The sequence below is a fragment of the Tasmannia lanceolata genome, unplaced genomic scaffold (assembly GCF_043159265.1).
Source record: "Tasmannia lanceolata isolate RefF3 unplaced genomic scaffold, GAP_Taslan_0.1 ptg000023l, whole genome shotgun sequence".
NCBI classification, from domain to species: domain Eukaryota; kingdom Viridiplantae; phylum Streptophyta; class Magnoliopsida; order Canellales; family Winteraceae; genus Tasmannia; species Tasmannia lanceolata.
The window spans coordinates 6752147-6773133 of record NW_027518700.1 but is presented as its reverse complement, the minus strand read 5'-3'; the positions used below and the strand labels follow the sequence as shown (position 1 = coordinate 6773133).

At 39.8% G+C, this 20987-nt stretch overlaps 2 protein-coding genes and 1 pseudogene across 3 annotated transcripts in view; all 3 read right to left on the bottom strand.

Moving 5' to 3' along the window:
* Window positions 1-1230: 1230 nt before the first annotated feature.
* Window positions 1231-5151, bottom strand: LOC143856679 (WRKY transcription factor WRKY76 pseudogene; annotated as a pseudogene).
* Window positions 5152-7627: 2476 nt separating this feature from the next.
* LOC143856649 (putative WRKY transcription factor 40) lies at window positions 7628-10604 on the bottom strand. Of its 2 annotated transcripts, none has more exons than XM_077366913.1 (4): window positions 9468-10604; window positions 8640-8979; window positions 8123-8239; window positions 7628-8015 (listed from the first exon to the last, which is right to left on the bottom strand). In XM_077366913.1, exons 1-4 carry the CDS (start codon window positions 9500-9502, stop codon window positions 7704-7706), a joined length of 804 nt encoding a protein of 267 aa, XP_077223028.1. In that variant the 5' UTR covers window positions 9503-10604; the 3' UTR covers window positions 7628-7703. The 2 variants fall into 2 exon arrangements, with proteins under 2 accessions (XP_077223028.1, XP_077223029.1); XM_077366914.1 differs by having other exon boundaries at window positions 8123-8218.
* The window catches only part of LOC143856678 (putative WRKY transcription factor 40), a 25599-nt gene continuing 15214 nt past the window's right edge, over window positions 10603-20987 (bottom strand). Inside the window, exons 3-5 of the mRNA XM_077366945.1 lie at window positions 16119-17501; window positions 11119-11463; window positions 10603-10725 (exon numbers count right to left, since the gene is read on the bottom strand). Coding sequence (XP_077223060.1) covers window positions 10603-10725; window positions 11119-11463; window positions 16119-16229 — 579 coding nt within the window. The 5' untranslated portion in view covers window positions 16230-17501. The remainder of the gene's footprint in view (window positions 10726-11118; window positions 11464-16118; window positions 17502-20987) is intronic.

Genomic DNA, 20987 nt, shown 5'->3' with positions numbered 1-20987 from the left:
TCATCTGTGCATGTTTCTTTTGCTAATGTTTTCTATTATCTTGGATTGATGTTTCTTTAGATTATTATTATTATTAATTGTCTCTGTTGCCCGTCATGTTATTGAATTCATATTGTCTTATTTTGTTCCCTTTCTCTGTTTATTGATCATGTTGTTCTATATGATAAGTGGTTGCTTTATTTTTGGCACTCTTAACAGGTATTTGCACTAGGGTCAATTTGGGGCCGGCCCGGCCCGGCCCTGCCCAATCAGGGCAGGCCAGGGCCAGCACGGAGCCCTCTAGGGCGGGTAATGGGTTGAGGTTTTTCGGCCCTGACTCAGGGTCAGGGCAGGTCAGGGCCAAGATAATGGGATCCAGGGTTGGGCTAGGGTATTGAAAAACCCGACCCTGTTGCAGCCCTAATGGCAAGTGAAGAAGTGCTATACGTAAATGTTTTGGAAATAATATTCAAGAAAAGATAATTCTCTCTCCTTATTTTGTGGGTTTTACGTCATAGTCTTGTTCTTCTTGCTTTGATCTCTTTTTTAACAAGATCTATCAGAGCTTTGATGCTTTGATTCGTTTTCAACATATTATTAGTGAATCTGGTGAAATTTAAAATTATTTGAAAACATATTGTAGTGAAAATTGAACTCGCAATTAATATAAAAATTACATGCACCTAACCACCCCCATACATTTCCTGACTTTTTATAAACATTTAGCTAGCCGAATTATTCCCAAATTCGAACTTTAGTATTATATATGCATAAGACTTCTAATTTTGATCTATAGAAAGAAAGCAGTTGCATCACTTTTATTTATGCATATGACCCAGATGGCCATTCCCACACACCTATCTAGAGAAGTCAAAATTCGTTGGTGTGATTAGCTGCACACGTCCCCTCCACACAGTACTTCCTTCTATCCCAGGGTCAACCTTACATGAGGCCCAGTTCGTTTAAGATTATGAAAACCGATTGTGATGGCTAAACCAATTATTGGACTCTAATTTAAACATAATTTTGAGTCCAATAATCAGTTTGGCACTCACAATTGGTTGACATAATCTTATAAGAACAGAGCCTAGCCTTCAAAAGTTGGGTAACTATTTGCCAAAATCAAATTAACACCCGATGTAAAAACACAAACTGCATTTCATCTTCCTTTTTTCAAAATTCTATGTACAGCTTTACATTTCAAATTTTCGTCTTTTCACCATTTTCCCCTTCCGACGGGTGAAATATATGTCAGCAAATGGAGACCGCAAGTGCCATTGAAAAATTGGGATCATTCGCCAAGGACGTAGCCATCTGTTCGACGAGAGACTGAGATTTCGCTGCGTCCTGAACTAACTTGGATTGGATCAAGTCCAATGTAAAAGTGGGACTCGAGGTGTTGACCGAGACCGAGAAAGAGACCGAACCGCAACTTCTACTGTGGCTCGAACCATTGGGCACTTCAGCTCGAGCCGGGTGTGGGTGGTTGTGCTCCCCTTCATATGTGGCTACTAAGATCGAACTATCCTCAACACTTCTCTGAACCTGATGCAAGAAAAATTACAAAAAAAAAAAAACCATAGAAACCAATCCAAGTTGAGTAAACGAGATGGACGGTGGAGATTGATAGGAAATTACCTTCATTTTTACTTGGCAGACGTACAGGGGCAAAGGAGCACTTGTAGTAAGCTCTAGGAGATGGGTTGCCTCTGGTGACTTTCTGACCATTCTCCACTGGTATCCATCTTTAAACACCTGAAAACAAAGCAATGTAAGATTTGTTGTTTGAGTTTTCATAGACTATTAAGGCATAGTACAGTATTTATCAAAAAGTACTCTACGGCTTACACCATAGGATGATCCAAACCGTCCATTATATGGGCCACGATATAAGTAGGTTGTGCCCAAAAAATATTTATCTTGCTTGAGTTTTTGGAAGTACGATAAAATTACCATTTTGCCGTAGAACATTTTTGGGTCTCTGGTGCCACGTGTCGGGCCTTGATTGAGTGCCACGTGTCGGGCCTTGATTTTATTTAGAATGTTCTTTAATTTTTGATGATATCCCCAAATTAAGCACGTTCATATCATTTCCTGTTAAATTGTTCAAAGAAAAAAGTTTCTCAAGAAAAACATTTCAAGCAAAAATGTTTTTCTTGCAATCCAAAGAGGGCCTTACTGCTCTCAAGTCATTTTTTCATATCCTACCCGGAGACTTACACAAGAGTGTCACCTATTTCGTGTAAGTGGGTATACAAGGTATTGATGAAAGCAGATGGATCGGAGAGGGGTTCAAAGCGAGAATTGTTGCTCAACGATTCTTGTAGAAGTACGGGCATGATTATAACGAGACGTTCAGCCTATTAGCCAAAGTTACGACGATTCGTGCGTTTGTAGCCTTTGCTGCTTTTGAAGGGCTGAGCTACAAGAAGTTTGCGAAGTTTAGAAAGGAACTTGGCGTGATCAATAGAGAGTCAGCGCTGAGGGGGAGTGTTGAGAGTCATTTTTTACTCTTGCACGTCGTCGGAGTTGTTGGGCCGACACAAAGAGTTGACGAGAATGGGTCTTGCTTTAATTTGGGCATTAAGATCTAGTTAGAATAAGTTTCTAATCTGTTCGGGTTAGGTAGCAAAACCGTAGGTGGTTTGTGGTTGTGTTTGACCTTCAGTTTGTTCAAGTTAGAAAGAGGGGAGGAATGTGTGTGGTTGTTAGCTGTTACATAAGGTTTTGGAGTTAGAAACGGTTTTGGCTAATTTGTCAAAGGGGATTTGCTAGCGTCCATCGCAGAAGGCATTTCGCGGATGGTCTATTGCATCTGACAGTAGCCACCTCATGAATGAAGACAAAATATGTGAGATCACACATCGGAAAGGGAGGAAAAGTTACTGGGCTATATATGTGGATTTCTCCTCTCCCTATGTAGAAGCGTTTTCAGCATCTCCAAGGGGCGGGCCCCGCGGAGTGGGTCGGGCACGGTTAGTGCTGCTGGAAAACAAAACCGGGGAGGGTAGATGACCCAGAACCGAACAATATCTGCACAGTGGGGTCGGGGCGTGACATAATGGTATCAGAGCATGACCTCCCATCCAGTACGGTGTGCTAGCGAGGACGCTGGGCCCTAAGGGGGGTGGATTATGAGATCCCACATCGGAAAGGAAGGAAAAGTTACTGGGCTATATATGTGGATTTCTCCTTTCCCTATGTAGATGCGTTTTCAGCATCTCCAAGGGGCAGGCCCCGCGGAGTACGTCGGGCCCCGTTAGTGCTGCTAGAAAACAAAACCGGGGAGGGTAGATGACCCAGAACCGGACAATATCTACACAGTGGAGTCGGGAATTGACATAATACTTTAACTGTCACGCCCTGAACCAAAAATCCGGGGTCCGGCGCACGTGACAGCCGCCGCACGCTCATAGGGTCACCCCCAACAGGCAGGGGCAGAGCTACATGTAGCGTAAGGGGGGCAAGTACCCTCCTTAAGTTGGGCAAATTTTTTTTGTTATTCCTTAAAAGCCCTTGCACCCTTTTAATATTTTATTTTTCTTATGCATGGTGCAATTTGCTTTTTGGGCATTTGACAAAAATTGTGATTTATGTAAAAAGTCAATCGAACTACTCTTGTGCAAAATTCCAAAAACGATTTAGTTTTTCTCGGCGAGTTTAGGGTTTGTTTCTCCGCTACCCAATTTAGGGATTTCGTTCTCCAGGCGTTTGTGGTTCTTCCATGGACGACTCGTTGCGGCACAACCATGTTTGTGGTTCTTCAATGAAAACAAAAGCTGCTGAAAAGTGAGCCTGTGTGGATGGTGTGATATGCGACAGACCATCTGTGAAATGCCTTTTGCGATGGACGCTAAAATGAGATGTGCAGAGCTTGCTCCGAGAGAGAAAACCTGCAACATCTGCACACGGAAGAGTGTCAGAAAAAGGATTAGAGTTGGATTCTGAGGGACTCTAAGAAATTAGGGACTCTATCCAACTCTAAGAGTTGGATAGAGTAGAGTCCTTTGCCATTTAGGAATTTTGCCATTTTGGGACTTTTTCTGATTAGTTTGGTTTGCTAGATTATCGGATTGGGAGTTTATCTTACTTGAGTTTCTGGAAGTACAATAAAATTACCATTTTGCCGTAGATCATTTTTGGGTCTCCGGTGCCACGTGTTGGGCCTTGATTGAGTGCCAAATTTAGAAAAGAGAAAACAATACCGATAAAAAAACTGCAAAGAGGCGCTTATGATTAAAAAATATACAATTGCAGGATTTTTTTGAAACCAGATTGGCATGGAAAAATATTTCTAAAATTTCTTACTTTTTTTACCCATCAAAAATAGAACTTGAACCAGCCTTATTCATTTTTATTTTATTTAGAGTGTTCTTTAATTTTTGATGATATCCCCAAATTAAGCATGTTCATGTCATTTTCTGTTAAATTGTTGAAAGAAAAAAGTTTCTCAAGAAAAAAATTTCAAGCAACAATGTTTTTTGTTGCAATCCAAAGAGGGCCTTGCTGCTCTGAAGTCATTTTTTTATATCCTACCCGGAGACTTGAACACACAACTGTGAAAAACATTTTAAAATACTGAAAAATTTGCATTCTCCAATGTGACGTGCATGACTAGAGAAAAAAATTTTCAGTGGCCAAAGATGACTAGGATTTTTATATTACTAAATTAGGTGAGGAATGTCAAGATAATACCAACTTAAAAATGTGGTTTCCCAGCAAGTAGAACCCTAATCCATGCACCGATTGAATAATTCGGTTACCATATCATTGTTCTTCAGCCACATTGAACCGTGGTGCCGTATATGTGGCAGACATTATTAATGCGAAAAATGAGATTTTATATGATGTGTGCATATGAAGTCCAGTATTCAGAATGTCTGGTGTGGCCCACCTCTTAAGACGATCTAAACCGTTCATTTGATGAGCCACAACGTAAAGAGGCTGTGCATCGTAAATCATCTTCGTAGGATGATCCTAACCCTCTAATGTATAGGGGTTTATATAATTTACAGTCCTCTTGTAGATTGGAGGGTGAGGATCGCTACTACCTGTTGGAGTGTCACCTATTTCATGTAAATGGTTATACAAGGTATTGATGAAAGCAGATGGATTGCAGAGAGGTTCGAAGCGAGAATTGTTGTTCAACGATTCTTGCAGAAGTACCGGCATGATTATTATGAGATGTTCAGCCTATTAGCCAAAGTTACGACATTTCGTGCGTTCGTAGCCCTTCCTGCTTTTGAAGGGCTGAGCTATAAGAAGTTTGCGAAGTTTAGAAAGGAACTTGGGGTTACCAATAGAGAGTCAGCGCTGAGGGAGAGTGTTGAGAGTCATTTTTTACTCTTGCACGTCGTCGGAGTTGTTGGGCCGACGCAAGTTGATGAGAATGGGTCCTGCTTTAATTTGCGCACGAGGATCTAGTTAGAATAAATTTCTAATTTGTTCGGGTTAGGTAGCAAAACCGTAGGTGGTTTGTGGTTGTGTTTGTCTTTCGGTTTGGTTAAGTTAGAAAGAGGGGAGGAATGTGTGTGGTTGTTCACAATTACATAGGGTTTTGGAGTTAGAATCGGTTTTGGCTAATTTGTTAAAGGGAATTTGCTAGCGTCCATCGCAGAAGGCATTTCGTGGATGGTCTGTTGCATCTGACAGCAGCCACCTCATTTGTGTGGCTGCTGTCAGATGCAACAAATCATCCGCGAAATGCCATCTGTGATGGACGCTAGCATTTCCCTTGTTAAAGGGATAAAGTCAGAAAAGAATTTAGCCATAGTCAGGACTGTTGGAGTTTTAGTGTTAATAAATCTTGTTTATAAAAGGGGTGGAGAAAAACGTGAATGGCAAGTAAAGAAGTGGGTACGTTAATGTGTTGAAAATAATATTCAAGAAAAGATAATTGTCTCCCCTTATTTTGTGGGTTTTACTTCTTAATTAGTTTTGTTCTTCTTGCTTTTATCTCTTTTTCAACAAGAGGTATCAGGGCTTTGATTCATTTTCAACATAATATTCGTAAATCTCGTGAAATTTAAAATTATTTGAAAACATATTGCAGTGAAAATTGAACTCACAATAACTCTAAAAATTACATGCGCTTAATCACTCCCAAACATTTCCCAACTTTTATAAACATTTAAGGGGCTGTTTGGGTACGCGGATTTTAGAATATGGGATTTCTTCAAAATTGTAGGTAAGAGAAAGGAGAAGAAGCAGCCCGGCTGTCGTTTTTTACTTCTCGCACTTTTTCCGTCAGCAAGAGAGTAGCAGATCCTCCCATATTTCCATGTTTTAGAAATCTCAGGATGCAGGAGAGATTTTTAAAACGTGAATTTCTCACTTAAAATCCAAGAATGTCAGCATACCAACAGCTTGATCATGACCCTCTTTTACACTGTTTTCAAACTAAAACCTGGATTCTAAAATCCGCGTATCCAAACAGCCCCAAAGAAGGGCTAGTTTTCTTGGATTTTAAGTAAGAAAACCAGGTTTTAGAAATCTCTCCCGCATCCTGCGATTTCTAAAACCTGGAAACATGGGGCGATCGCCAGCTCTCTTGCTGTCGGAAAGAAGGGCTAGAAATCAGAAAACGACAGCTGATTTCTTTCTTCTCGTCTCTCAACTACAATTTTGAGGAAATCCAGGATTCTAAAATACGCGTATCCAAACCTAGCTTGCCGAATTATTCCCAAATACGAACCTCAGTATTATATATGGGTAAGACTTCTAATTTTGACCTATAGAAGGAAAACAGTTGCATCACTTTTGTTTATGCATATGACCCAGAAGGCCATTCCCACTCACCTCTCTAGAGAAGTCAAAATTTGTTGGTGTGCTTAGCTGCACACATCCCCTCCACACGGTACTTCCGTTTATCCCAGGGTCAACCTTACATGTGGCTCAGGCCAAGTTCGTTTAAGATTATGAAAACAGATTGTGAGGCTTAAACCGATTATTCGACTCAAATTTAAACAAAATTCTGAGTCCAATAATCAGTTTAGCACTCACAATTGGTTGACATAACCTTAAACGAACAAGGCCTCAGCCTAGCCTTCAAAACTCGCGCCGATTTTCCCACTAAACAAAACTCTACAACTATGATTATCATATAATTGGGTAACTATTTGCTAAAATTGTTGGGAAAGTTCCCTTATTTCCCACCCACGGTTGCTTGGGTGGGAAGGCAAAGGCAAAAATAGAGATCTGTATTTTTAGATTTTGGGGAAAACTAAACTATAAAAAGAGAAGTAAAAGAGAAGTGTTGTTCTCTTGGGTTGCGGCGAAACAAGACGTCTTTGGTGTGTCGTCTGCCAAAAGAGAGAGAAAGGGAGAAGAGGTTTTTCATCTTGGGGTTTTCTCTTGGGTTCTTTTTCGGGTTATCTCTCGGATTATCTCTTGTACGGTCTTGGGTTTGAGAAGCAAGGAAAGGGTTGCAGGTTTTTGGGTTTGAGATTAATCCATTGTAATCCTTGTATATAGTTTTCTCATAGTGGAAGATCATATTTCTCGCCTGCGGAGTAGGCTTGGTCGAACTACATAAAATCTTGGTGTTCATCTTGGGGCTTGTTTATTTTACTTTTCCGTTATATTTGTGCATGATCGCATAGGATTGCCCGGCGGATTTTCTCAACAAAAATCAAATTAACACCCAATGTAGTAGAAAAACCCAAACTGTGTTTCATCTTCCCTTTCTCAAAATTCTATGTATATCAGCGTTACAATTCAAATTTTCATCTTCGAAGAAACCGACCAGAAATGGAGGCCGCAAGTGCCATTGCAAAATTGAGATCATTCACCAAGGACGTAGCCATCTGTTCAACGAGAGACTGAGATTTCGCCGCGTCCTGAACTAACTTAGATTGGATCAAATCCAGTGTAAAATTGGGGCTCGAGGTGCTGACCGAGACCGAGCAAGGGACCGAACTGCAACTTCTACTGTGTCTCGAGCCATTGGGCACTTCAGCTCGAGCCGGGTGTGGGTGGTTGTGGTCCCCTTCATATGTGGCTACTACGATCGAACTATCCTCAACACTTCTCTGAATCTGATGCAAGAAAAATTACAAGAAAATAAAAAATAAAAAATAAAAACCTTAGAAACCAATCCAAGTTGAGTAAACGAGATGGACGGTGGAGATTGATAGGAAGTTACCTTCTTTTTTACTGGGCAGACAGGGGCAAAGGAGCACTTGTAGTAAGCTCCAGGAGATGGGTTGTCTCTGGTGACTTTCTGACCGTATTTTCTCCACTGGTATCCATCTTTAATAACCTGAAAACAAAGAAATGTAAGATTTAGGGTTTGAGTTTTTACAGACTATTAAGGTATAGTACAGTATTTATAAAAAAGTACTCTACGGCTTACACCATAGGATGATCCAAACCGTCCATTATATGGGCTACAATATAAGTAGGTTGTGCCCAAAAAATCATTTCTCCCATCTAGAGTTTTCCATAATATGGAGTTCCTCTATAGATGGGAGGGCTAGGATTATCATATGGAAATGATTTTTTTGGGCACAACCTATTTACGTTAGGAGTCACCAAATGGACGCTTTGGATCATCCTATGGTGTTGCCCGTACAGTAGTTTTTGAAAGAAACTGGACTACATAGGTTTACACCATATAAATTTTTGAACTTGTGATCTTATTTTTGAAATTTTCAACTCACCAGGCTTTTATCTGATGGATCAGTACTTAGATAGGCCTTGGAGGTCTTCGTCTTGGTAAGTCTACGAGGTTTCTTGCACGAATCTCCGCTAGAGCTGCTTTCAATAGGATTAATGTAATTAGCATTCTCGTTAATTCCATTACTGTTATTATTTTCAAGGCTTTCATCCTTCCTCTTCTTTGATGATGACAGAGAGCATTCAATCTCCTTCTTGGTACTCTTGCTCCTTAAATCCACCACTTGGCTCTGCAAAACCCAGAATTTCTTTTTCATGGTGCTCAACATCTTGCTTAGCTTCTCATTCTCTTCACTCACTCGACTCCGCTTCCAAAACAGTGGCCTAAAATCATTCACAAAATTTAATTAGAATGTTACGTTCCTCGAGGGGTCCCACTTAGGGTATCATAAATCAGTTTATATTTTGTGTGTTTTTCTCTTTGGCACCCAAAAGAAGGGGATGGTACCCTGAATGGTTACCTAGATTTGCTTGGGTAGGCGTTTTAGAGGAAGTGGTCATGTGGGTTTTCAAATGTAATGAAATTTATCCTGGAAATTGTGTTTTTGCATAGAGAGGAGGACTGACACTTCTTTCAAAGCGGGTTGAGAGGCCCATCTTCCCACTAGGAAGATCAATCACAATGATAACCGATTTGGGTTCATAACATAAAAATCTCAGAAATCTAGGAAAATCACTCTAGCTAAAAATTAGAACCTTCTCCCATATTTTACGCGAAATCCAATCAAAGCTCTTTGGAAAGAATATTTGATAAAAGCCCAGATTAGTAAAACAAAAATCATGCAGAAAGAGCAATTCTTCCATGTGCCTACCTCTTCTTTCGGGGAGAGTTTCTTCCCAAAATCATTTACATCGCTTCTTAAGCTCGTCGGATTTTCACCCAAAAGATTGCTGCCGAGATCCAATCCAAGGGAGGTATTGACCCATGCGGAGTCCATGTTTATGAACTTAAAGACTATTTAAACTCCGATCAAATGTCGCTCTTGGGCACAAGCTCGAAATGGAATGAGAGGAAACAAGGAGAAATGTGGAGATATGTAAGAGCTTTCGTGTGTTTGTACAGAAGGGGAGATGAATCTCACCCAAGACATCAGCTTTGAATCGACACTCCCAAGCAGTCACCATGCTTTTGAAATGGGTTTCTAATAACAAATCATGAGGGCTTTGACGTAAAATATATCTCTGCGCTGAAATATTGTTAAGTCTTTGTATCTTATTAGTGGGCGATGCACAGGGCGGCCCAAAAAAATATTATTTTATAACTTCTTTTTCTTTTTTTTTAAAAGAAGAAGATGAAAGAAACTGCTAAAATTAAAAAAATTAAAAAGAAGGGGCAAATTCTTATCCAGATTATTAGCATATTGGATTGGTATCTGTTGGTTTTACACAAAGGGTCTCACCATTTATATTTTCTTTATAGCCCAGTGCAATTTTTCCTATCACCCACTTTTCAAACCATGTTTTTATTGTTTACTTAAAGCTCTTTAAAACGTAACTAAAAAACAGGGAGAGATATTATAATAGATTTAATTGGTTGTTATGGAGAGAAATAAGGAAGTTGTAGAATTCCTTCTCAAACGTAAAATGATGAAATTTCGGTGCTATACACAGAAGTTGTGTGTATAATATCTGTTCTCTTAAAAGGGGCTATACGTAGAAGTTGCTTGTATAGGACGGGTGCCACGTGGAAGCACCTCGTTGTGCAACATTCAGCTTTACTTATATACAAGGTGGGTTCTAGTGGCTACTAAGTATTATGGTGAAAAAACTGTTGTAATCATGCCGTAATGGAACTGTTAGCAGGTAGGCATGGTACAATTCATTGGAGTGATGAAGGTTAAAGTGATAAAAGGCACTGATTTAACTAGTGTGTAGAGAACTCTCTATGTGAGGGCCTTTAAAATGGATGGCTTGAATCACCCAAACAATGTGTGCCCCCACTGTATTTTAAGCTAAGCTAGTGTGTAGAGAACTCTCTACACATATGTGTAGGAACCATTTCTGACCGTATTTTCTCTCTCTGGTGACTTTCTGACCATATTTTCTCCACTGGTATCCATCTTTAAACACCTGAAAATAATAAAATGTAGGGTTTAGGATTTAGGGATTAGGGTTTAGGATTTGAGTTTTCTGATACTACAATGTGAGACGTAGTCCACTACAATGTAGGATGATCCAAACCGTCCATTTGATCTGGCCACAACTCAGATAGGTTGTGTCGAAAAAATCATTTACAAAGGATGATCCCAGCCCTGCGATCTATAGACACTTACATAATATGCAGTTCATCTTTAGATAGGAGGGCTAGGATCATTCTACGGAAAAATGAGCACAATCTATTTACGTTGTTGCCCGTCAAATTCACCTATGGTGTGGACCATACAATACTTTTTAAAAATACTGGATTACACGGGCTTACACAACCCTGATCTTGTGATATTGTTTTAGAAATTTTCTACTTACCAAGCTTGTATCTGATGGATCAGTCCTTAGATAGGCCTTGGAGGTCTTTGTCTCTGTAAGTCTACATGGCTTCTTGCATGAATCTTCGTTAGAGCAGCTCTCAATAGGATTTCTATAATTAGCATTCTCGTTAATTCCATTACTGTTATTATTTTCTTGGCTTTCATCCTTTCTCTTCTTGGATGATGAGGCGGAGCCCTCTCTCTCCTTCTCGGTACTCTTACTCTTTAAATCCACCACTTGGCTCTGCAAAACCCTGAAATTCTCGTACATAATGCTCAACATCCTGCTTAGCTTCTCGTTCTCTTCATTCACTCGACTCAACTCAGCTTCCAAAACACTAGCCTAAAATCATTCACAAAATTCAATTAGAATTTTTTGAAAAAATCATGTTGATGAAGTAAAAATAATTAAATTAACACAAAATCTAAGCTTCCAAAACACTAGCCTAAAATCATTCACAAAATTCAATTAGAATTTTTTGAAAAAATCATGTTGATGAAGTAAAAATAATTAAATTAACACAAAATCTAAAAGCTTATGTTTTTTTCATGATAAGTTTAGGAGATTTCACTAAATTTGAATGATTACAATAAGCATAAGGAGTGTTTTTATAGAACACTCAAATGATAAACATAGCAAGAGAATAAGATAACTATGGAAAAAGATTAACCTAATCCAACTCACTTGCCTAATCCAATCCAACCACTCAATATAGCCCAATCAGATCAAATCTAGAAGATTTGATCTTGATTTGATTTTATTCTCTAATATGCCCCCTCAAACGTATGTGGATTGAAAAATCGACATACGTTTGATTACAACGAAATTCCCCAATATAAAAAAATGAAATTGGACATTTGATGCACGCCGTCAAATCTTCTGATGTACTAAACACTGATGAAGATCCTCTGATGATGAAAGAGTTTGATGATACTACTGAATGTCCACTAATATTGACTGCCTGATGTTGATTGCCAAAGATGAAGATCCCTTCCTGTTGATGAAGAATGTGTCGCTTGCAAGATGAGCCACGAAGTGGGCTTCAATGAATTGGATTGGACTCAAACCGGAATGGGCGAGTCTTTTGGCCTGTTTTGAATACCGAACCTTCTGGAAATGGTCACTATGAACCATACAATGCCGGAATTGGCAAGAATGGGCCTTGATAGGCAAGACAACATGGGTCGATTTTGTCGATCCTCATGGTATTGGAAACTCTCTTTCAGGCACACACTTCAAAAGAAATGAAGCACCTCAACCGAAAGGAGTTGAAATTCTCATTTCAGGCACGCACTTCAAAGAAATGAAGCACCTCAACTGAAATAAGACAAAACAAGAAAATGGAAATCTAGATTAAGGGGACGACTCAAAAAGGTAAGGAAGATGGATGAGAAGCGACATCTAGTGACTTAAGATGGACGACAACAAATAACAACAGGAAACTTCTTATCATTTGGACAATGCAAAGATAAAGTGTAGATATAATACTGTGGTTCTGTCACATAAGATGGGTGAGACGCATTCTAAAGAATTGTAAAAGGGGTGGCAAATAGAGAAGGTGCTGTTGGAACAAAATAGGGTGATGAGGACCTTCTTTTTTTTTTTTGAAAGGATTGGCACACAAGACTATAAGAAAATGGAATATAGGGGTGCCATTATCAATGTTGTGGTATGTGGTTTGAAAAACACAAGATAGGTCGGCTCTCAATTTCAAAGGTTCTATGTACTGGTTGCTCCTCAAAAGATAGGTCGGCTCTCAATTTCAAAGGTTTGGGATCTGCGATATATTCTCGTAACATCGAAACATGAAACACATTATGGACTCCCGACAAGGAAGGAGGCAAAGCAAGTTTGTACGCCACTTTCCTGATCTTTTCCAGAATTTCATAGGGTCCCACAAATCTTGGACTAAGCTTTCCTCCGACTCCGAATCGCATCACACCTTTAGTAGGTGACACTTTCAACAACACATTATCCCCGACTTTAAATTTCAATTCTCTTCTTCTATTGTCAGCATAGCTCTTCTGTAGACTTTGTGCAGCGCGAGGCGCTCATGAATTACTTGCACCATGTCCACAGTCTGCTGTACCAACTCAGGGTGTATAAGTTTCCTCTCACCCACATCATCCCAGCATATGGGTGATCTACACTTCCCATGCGAAAATTCCACCAAAGAAAGATGGTTGCCCCATGCACCTTTCAAATCAATCACACACGCCCTGAGCATATCTTCCAATATCTGTCCCAAAAGGACTGACCATCTGTCTGGAGATGAAATGATGTACTAAACTTGAGTGAAGTTCCCATTGCTGAATGCACACTATTCCAAAACCAAGATACAAAACGAGTGTCTCTGTCAAACAAGATGGGCACAGGCACTCCATGGTACTTAAACTATTTTGGTCACAGGCACTCCATGGTACTTAAACTATTTGGTCCACATACAGCTTAACAAGGTTCTCAGGTGTAAGACCCGTCTTAATTGGTATGAAATGGGCTAATTTGGTCAATCTATCAACTATTACCCACACGGTATCGTTGCTTGAGGGTGTACGAGGTAGAGCTGCAACAAAGGCCATAGAGATCTCTTCCCACTTCCATTTAGGAAGGGGAAGTGGCTGCAACGTTCCCCATGTTCGGCCTTGACTACCTGACAAGTTAGGCATTGCGATACAAATTGGGCTCTCTGTTTTCATATTACTCCACCAGAAGTTACCTTTCAAGTCCTTGTACAACTTTGTACTTCCCTATGTTCGGCCTTGACTACCTGACAAGTTAGGCATTGCGATACAAATTGGGCTCTCTCTGTTTTCATATTACTCCACCAGAAGTTACCTTTCAAGTCCTTGTACAACTTTGTACTTCCAAGATGCACCGAATAGCTTGTGCTGTGACCTTCTTTGATAATTTACCTCTTTAATTCCACATTGTCAGGAACACATGTAGTGGCCAAATCTCAGGGTGCCGTCCTGGTGAACATGAAATTCTGATTCCTTTCCTTTATCTAATTTACCTTTGATCTTACACAACTCAGGATCAGAATCTTGAGCAATTTTAATCCTTTCCTATAATGTGGGTTGGAGTTGAAGTACAGAGATCTAAACTCCAAAACTTCGCCCACAGATCTCAATTTCTGCTCTTCGCAGATCTTCTAAAATGCTTTTCTGAGATATAATCAAAGCTGCCAAATTGACTTCCGACTAAGAGCATCAGCTACCACGTTTGCCTTACCAGGGTGAAAACTTATGGTCAAGTCGTAGTCCTTCAAAGCTCCAACCAACGCCTTTGTCTCATATTCAACTCTTTTTGTGTGAAGATATATTTCAAACATTTGGAGTAAGCGGCTGTGGTGATCAATATATATCTCACACCTTTCCCTATACAGATAATGCCTCCAAATTTTCAAGGCGAAGACCACAGCCGCTAACTCCAAATCATGGGTTGGATAATTTTCCTCATACGGTCTCAACTAACGGGAGGCGTAGGTTATAACCTTCCCGTTCTGCATCAATGCACAACCGAGTCCTTTCTTTGAAGCGTCACTATAAATAGTGAATCCTATTCCTTTGACAGGCAAAGTTAGGAAGGGAGCAGTAACTAGTCTTTGGTTCAAATTCAGAAAACTCCTCACATTCTTCTGACCAAGCAAGCTTAATTCCTTTCCAGGTCGAGCGAGTCAAAGGAGCTGTGATACGTGAAAAGTCTTCCACGAATCTACGATAGTACCCCGCTAAACCCAAGAAACTCCGAACTTCAGCCACATTGTTCTGTCTATTCCAATCTATCATTGCTTCAATCTTCTTTGGATTCACATAAACTCCTTCCTTGGAAATCACATGTCCAAGGAAAGATATTGAGTCAAGCCAAAACTCACACTTCTTGAATTTTTCGGAAAACTTCTCCTTCCTAAGGGTTTCTAAAACAATTCTTAATTGTTTCTCATGTTCTGAATGACTTTTAGAATACACCAAAATATTATCGATAAATACAACCACAGAGTTATCTAATAATGGTCTAAACACCCTAATCATCAGGTCCATAAAAGCTGCTGGGGCATTGGTTAATGCCCATACCGAGTACGGAAAGCCTCTTTGGGACATCTTCCGATTTAATTCTTAACTGATGGTAACCTGATCGGAGATTGATCTTTGAGAACACAAATGCCCCTTGCAACTGATCATACAAATCATCTATCCGTGGAAGCGGATACTTATTATTTACTGTAACTTTGTTCAACTCTCTATAGTCTATGCATAATCTCACACTTCCATCTTTGTTCTTTACAAACAAAACTGGTGCTCCCCATGGTGAAATGCCGGGTCTCACAAAACCCTTCTCTAACAGTTCTTCTAACTGAGTCTTCAATTCTTTCATTTCCACTGGTGCCAAACGATACAGGCCTTAGAGATAGGCGTCGTACCAGGAGCTAAATCAACAGTACACTCTACATCTCTGTCTGGGGGTAGACCTGGAAGGTCTTCACGAAAAACATCAACAAAATCTCTAACTAGTGAAATATCTTCAATTTTTACATCACTGTGATTCACATCAACTACTGATGCTAGGAAGGCTTCACAACCTTGTCTAAGCAATCGTCATGCTTGCACATAGCAGACAAAACAACTAAGGTAGAGCATGCCCCACTCCCTTCAAAATAAAATTTCTCCTTCAGGGATCTCGAAATTCACAATTTTCTTATTACAATCCACCGAGGCATAATGAGGTGGTAGCCAAATCCATGCCAAGGATCACATCAAAGTCATAGAGTTCTAAGAGTATTAGATCCGCTAGCAATTCTTTATCACCAATCCTGATAGGACATGTCTTGCTAATCCTATCAGTCATGAGGTCTTTTCCTACCGGTGTACTCACACACAAATCATGATCAATAGGCACAGAAGGAAATGAATGCAATGTAGCAACTGAAGAGGAAACAAACGAATGCGTAGCTCCATAGTCAAATAACACATAAACATAAGATGCAACAGGTAGGGTACCTGAAACCACAGTACCCGCAGTCTAAGCATCCTAGTGTGTAAGAGCACGTAAGCGACCAGGAATGCTGGGCCGGTTAGTCCTTGGCTGAGTTGCAGGAAGAGCTGGAACATTTCGACTCTGGATAGTCTAAGTCTGAATAGGCTGCGTCCAAGTAGCAGGTGTCCTCTGAATTGACTGAGTCACCCGCCATAAGAGGGCACTCAGCGATCCTGTGGCCCATCTCGCCACATCTGAAACATGCACCGGTTGTCCACCTACATGACTCGGAAGGGTGATTCTTTCCACAATTTCCACACTTAGGAGCTGGGTCCTAACGGGTTCTGACTTAGCTTGACGATTCATCTGATTTGTTTGATTTTCTGGATTTCCTTGCTTACTACGAGACTCTTGAAATGATTGTTGTTTTCCAGAAGGTGGATATGGAGCTGATCCCCTAGAAGGTTGTCCTCCCTTAAAATCACCATCTCTATTTCTTTTCTTCTAATTTTTTTGAGAAAGTTCCCGAGCCTCAAAATGAACTGCTTCTAACTTTTTGGCACGGTCCACAAGTTCACAAGTTCAGTAAACATTTTTGGGGCATTAGATCCGACAATGCCCTTCTGAATATACATAGCTAACCCATGCTCAAACTTGTCCCACTTAGTATCTTCATCGGGTACCATCGTTGGACATGGCGCGCAAGTCTATCAAATTCTTCCTCATATTCCTCAACGGCCATATTTCCTTGCACCAACTTAGAATAATCTCTTTGCATTCTATATAGGGTACTCCTTGGGAAATACTTGGTAAGGAATTCCGTACGGAACATAGCCCAAGTAAAAGGGCCCTGATGGTGCTCATACTTGCGCTTAATTCTCTTCCACCAGTGAAGGGCTCTTCCCTCTAACATGTACGTTGCAAAATCGACCTTGTCTTCATCTCAGTTGCATCTCATTGTCGCCGTTTTTGCACTTTCTAGCCATGACTCGGTATCATCCGCCGAAGTAGGTTCCTTAAAGTATTTTGGTGCCAGTCTCATAAATTCCGATATGCCATGCACCTGATGTGGTTACCCTACAACCCGAGGCTCTTGTATTTGGGGTTGTTGTTGATACTGGTTTGCTAAACCAACGAAGGCTCTCATAAAGTTTCTCATTTCAGCCCGCTCTTGATCCTGTTCATTTTGAGGTGCCACATGTGGAGGCACTGGCGGGTTCGCATTTTGACCAGGATCCACTTCCTGAGCTTGATTCACATTCTGTGCTGGTTCACCAAAATTCTGAGGTTCTGGATTCACTGGCTCATTCAGGGCCTGATTTTGATCTCCACCAATAATGTCATTTATGGCCCGAGTACGATTCACTCAAACTCCGCGACCGCCTCGTCCTCCGTGTGTCGCCATACTATAAATCCAACAAAACACTCAATCAGAATATTACCAAAAGAATAAATTAGACACATATTCTATTTGTATCTATATAGTGCTACAAAATATCCCCATCGGAGCCAATATCTACTTCTTAGACATTTTACCCAATCGCGAACTCTCATGCCTCCCAAGCGTCCCCGGGTGCAATCAAGTATACAACCAGGTCCTGATTCGTGTGACCGACTCACATGTTATCCAAGCGTCCCCAGTGCACATGAATATGTCAAACACTTCCTACTTCGATCCTTAATTAAATTTCCAATATCACTCTAAAGTTCTTAGATCAAATCTTTCACCTAAGACCTAAAGCCTAGGCTCTAATACCACTTTTTTGTCACGCCCCCAAGCCGCACCCATAAGACCTGGGAACATGACAGCGCTGTACACCTGCAAGGAAACCTTCCAAGTATACAAGGCTAACAAAGTGATAACAAAACCATTCATATCATAATATCCATAAAGGTCCACAATTGCATAAATAATCCAAATAGTCAAATATTTAATCTTTCTCTCGCTCGCCCCAATAGCCAATAATGAAATAAAATAACATAGTTTCAACAATGCCTAAACAATACTCACTGTCTAATGAAATTAAAAGAATCTACTAAAACTAATAGTCACTAAATCACGCCTACGCTCTCTCGTCCGCTCCACGATGGTCAATGTCTAAAAATGATAAACCACAGTCAACTGAAAATCTCAGTACATAAAGACACATCACAGAAGTGGGGTCAAAAGCATGCTACAAAGAGATGGTCAGTAGATAAACTAAGATGGTAAAATATACACATGAGGTGACTGATACAAATACAATAACTAAGAGACAAAGCTTACAAACTCATATTTCAAAGTATCACATCAAAGGGGGTCTCGATAAGAGAAGTCACAGTCTTAAGGTTTCACTGAAAACAATCAGAATACACAAAACCACCCAAAGGTCATCGGCTTAGCCCAAAAAGCATGTTATTTTACCTGACTGCCCGCGGTTCGAAACTAGTTTCTAAGTTCATATAGACAGGGTCAGCGAATAAAGTGAATAACACCCACTGACGGGCCCTTATAGTTCACATACAAACCTAAGCCTCCACAAAAGGTGTACACATATACACAAGGTTCAAATGTACTTACAAAGTTCCAAAGATTGTGGTTCCTGTGGGTTCCACAAGGGTTTCCAGAATAGTTGGGTATACCATGATCAAATGGTCCTTATATCAGAGAGAGTCACATATTCAATACGAAATTCATAGGTTGCCAATGAAAACAAAATTTAATAGGCTGTGATCAAAGAGGAATAAGCATGCAAGACCCAAATCAAAATCTACCGTTATCAATGGTTTCATATATTCAAAGAGATTATAGAGTTAAGATCAAAAGGCATATCATTGAGTCGAGAATCATAACACTAAAGTGGTACGAAATAACGTACCTCTAATGACGAATACTTTCCTCTTCAAATTCACCTTAATTACCTACAATCAATAGTATGAATATTTTCCATGAGTTTCAGCATTAATTTCAGTCCTATTAGGCATATATATCCTTTCACTGACACAAGACACCCTTTGGTGCCTCTTTGGAAAAGAATTGGTAAACCGTCAGTATTTTGAAATTATCATCATTACAGTTTCTAAAAAAAATTAAAACTATTTTTAACAGAAAGTACTCGTTTCCGACATATACGTAGAGTACAAGAGCGTCGAAAACGGACAAGAAACGAAGAAGTTATAAATTTTCGAAGTTTCACAATTTCTTTGCGATAATTCTAGATTCGTCCCCAATTTTACCAAAACTTGTATGGACGAAACTTTCTCGTTTTAGCTCCGATTCGCGCGTGGTCAGATATGTTGGATTCGTATCGACGAGACGAATCCAACTAATCTAATTTCACGCTCGAATTGACACATATAATTATTGTAAAAATAATCTAAACTTTTTTGTTCGACCCTTCAAGACAAACTTTTCAAAAAATCAAAACGATCCGATCTTGGGCTCGTTTGGGATTCCATAACAAAGCGAATCCTAAGAAAACTGAGATCAGTCCTAAGGCACATATTAAACGAAATAAAACCTTCGCTTTCATCTTTTTAAGATCAATCACAGAATTCTTGTTTTAGGGTTTCTAATAACATAAATCAATAAAAACATATTTCTTACCTTGATCTTCACTCTCTGATTCCAAAACTTGGTTTTCTTCTCTTCCCACACGAAAATCTTCTCTTAGGGCTGTAGAAAACGAGTTTAGGATTTAATTAAACTCTCAAAAGATATATTTATAGGCTTTCTTTAAGAAGCCCTAATTAATTAAAACACTAGAGGACAAAAATGCCCCTCTCAAAAGAAGAAACAAATTTCGTTTGGGGGGTGTTTCGGGTATTTACAGGAAGAGAGAGGGAAGAAAGACAATAAGACAAGAACTTCTTGAGATCTTCTCCCCAAATTCCACCAAAATGGTGATTTTGGGAGAAGATTATTGGGGGAAAACATCAGCGTCACGTAGGATAAAAAGCAATAATGATGTCTAGAAATTGCCTAGTGGTCAAAGGTCTAAATGACAACCAAACATTCTTTGGGGAGATCTTTGGAAGATCTCAAGCAATTGAAACTCCTACAATCCCCCAAAAATGAGCAAGCGAGCAGAGCAAGCATTCATTTGCAAGCTTCGTACGGAAAATAATATGTTTCAACTTGAATAGTAGTATAGACATGGTGCCGAGTGCTGACAGTCTGGATGGGAAGGAAGTATTAATGAATAGTAGTATGGACATGGTGGCGACAGTATGGATGGGAACGAAGAATTAGAGAGTGAAGATGGAAAGGAAGAAGATCCAATATAAAGAAGGAACAAAAGAAGAAGAAAAGAGAAGATCGAACTTGTGGCAGTTGAATGGAAAGGAAGAAGAAGATAGAAAGCACAGAAGATAAAAATAATGATGAAATACATGCAAAGATAGGAAGAGAGATGACAGTTGGATGGGAAGGAAGAAGATCCAATATAAAGAAGGAACAAAAGAAGATGAAAAGGGAAGATCAAACTTGTGGCAGTTTTTGCATTTTCTTCTCCTTCGAATTGTGACTAACAATCTTCTAGTATTCCAATCATAATCAACTTAGAAAGTTAAGAAGAAAATCAACTATGATTTAGACTGTCTACTAAGAGGAATTCTAGACTGAAGGGAGCCCTTGCAAAAAAGAGGTCAAAGGGCTCTCCTATTGGCTGCGCATCACCATCATGCATTAATAATAGCTGAAAAGTCAAACTTGATGGTGATGTGCAGCCAATGGGGGAGCCCTTTCACCTCTTTTTTGCAAGGGCTCCCTTCAATTTAGACTTCCTCGTCTACTAATTAGTATGACTAAGGAAATGTTTTACTTTTTTTTTTAGATTTAGATTTCAAATATATCAACTAAGTGAACCGCCCGATTTACACCGAACCGACCCATTCAAGCGGTTTCAGGGGTC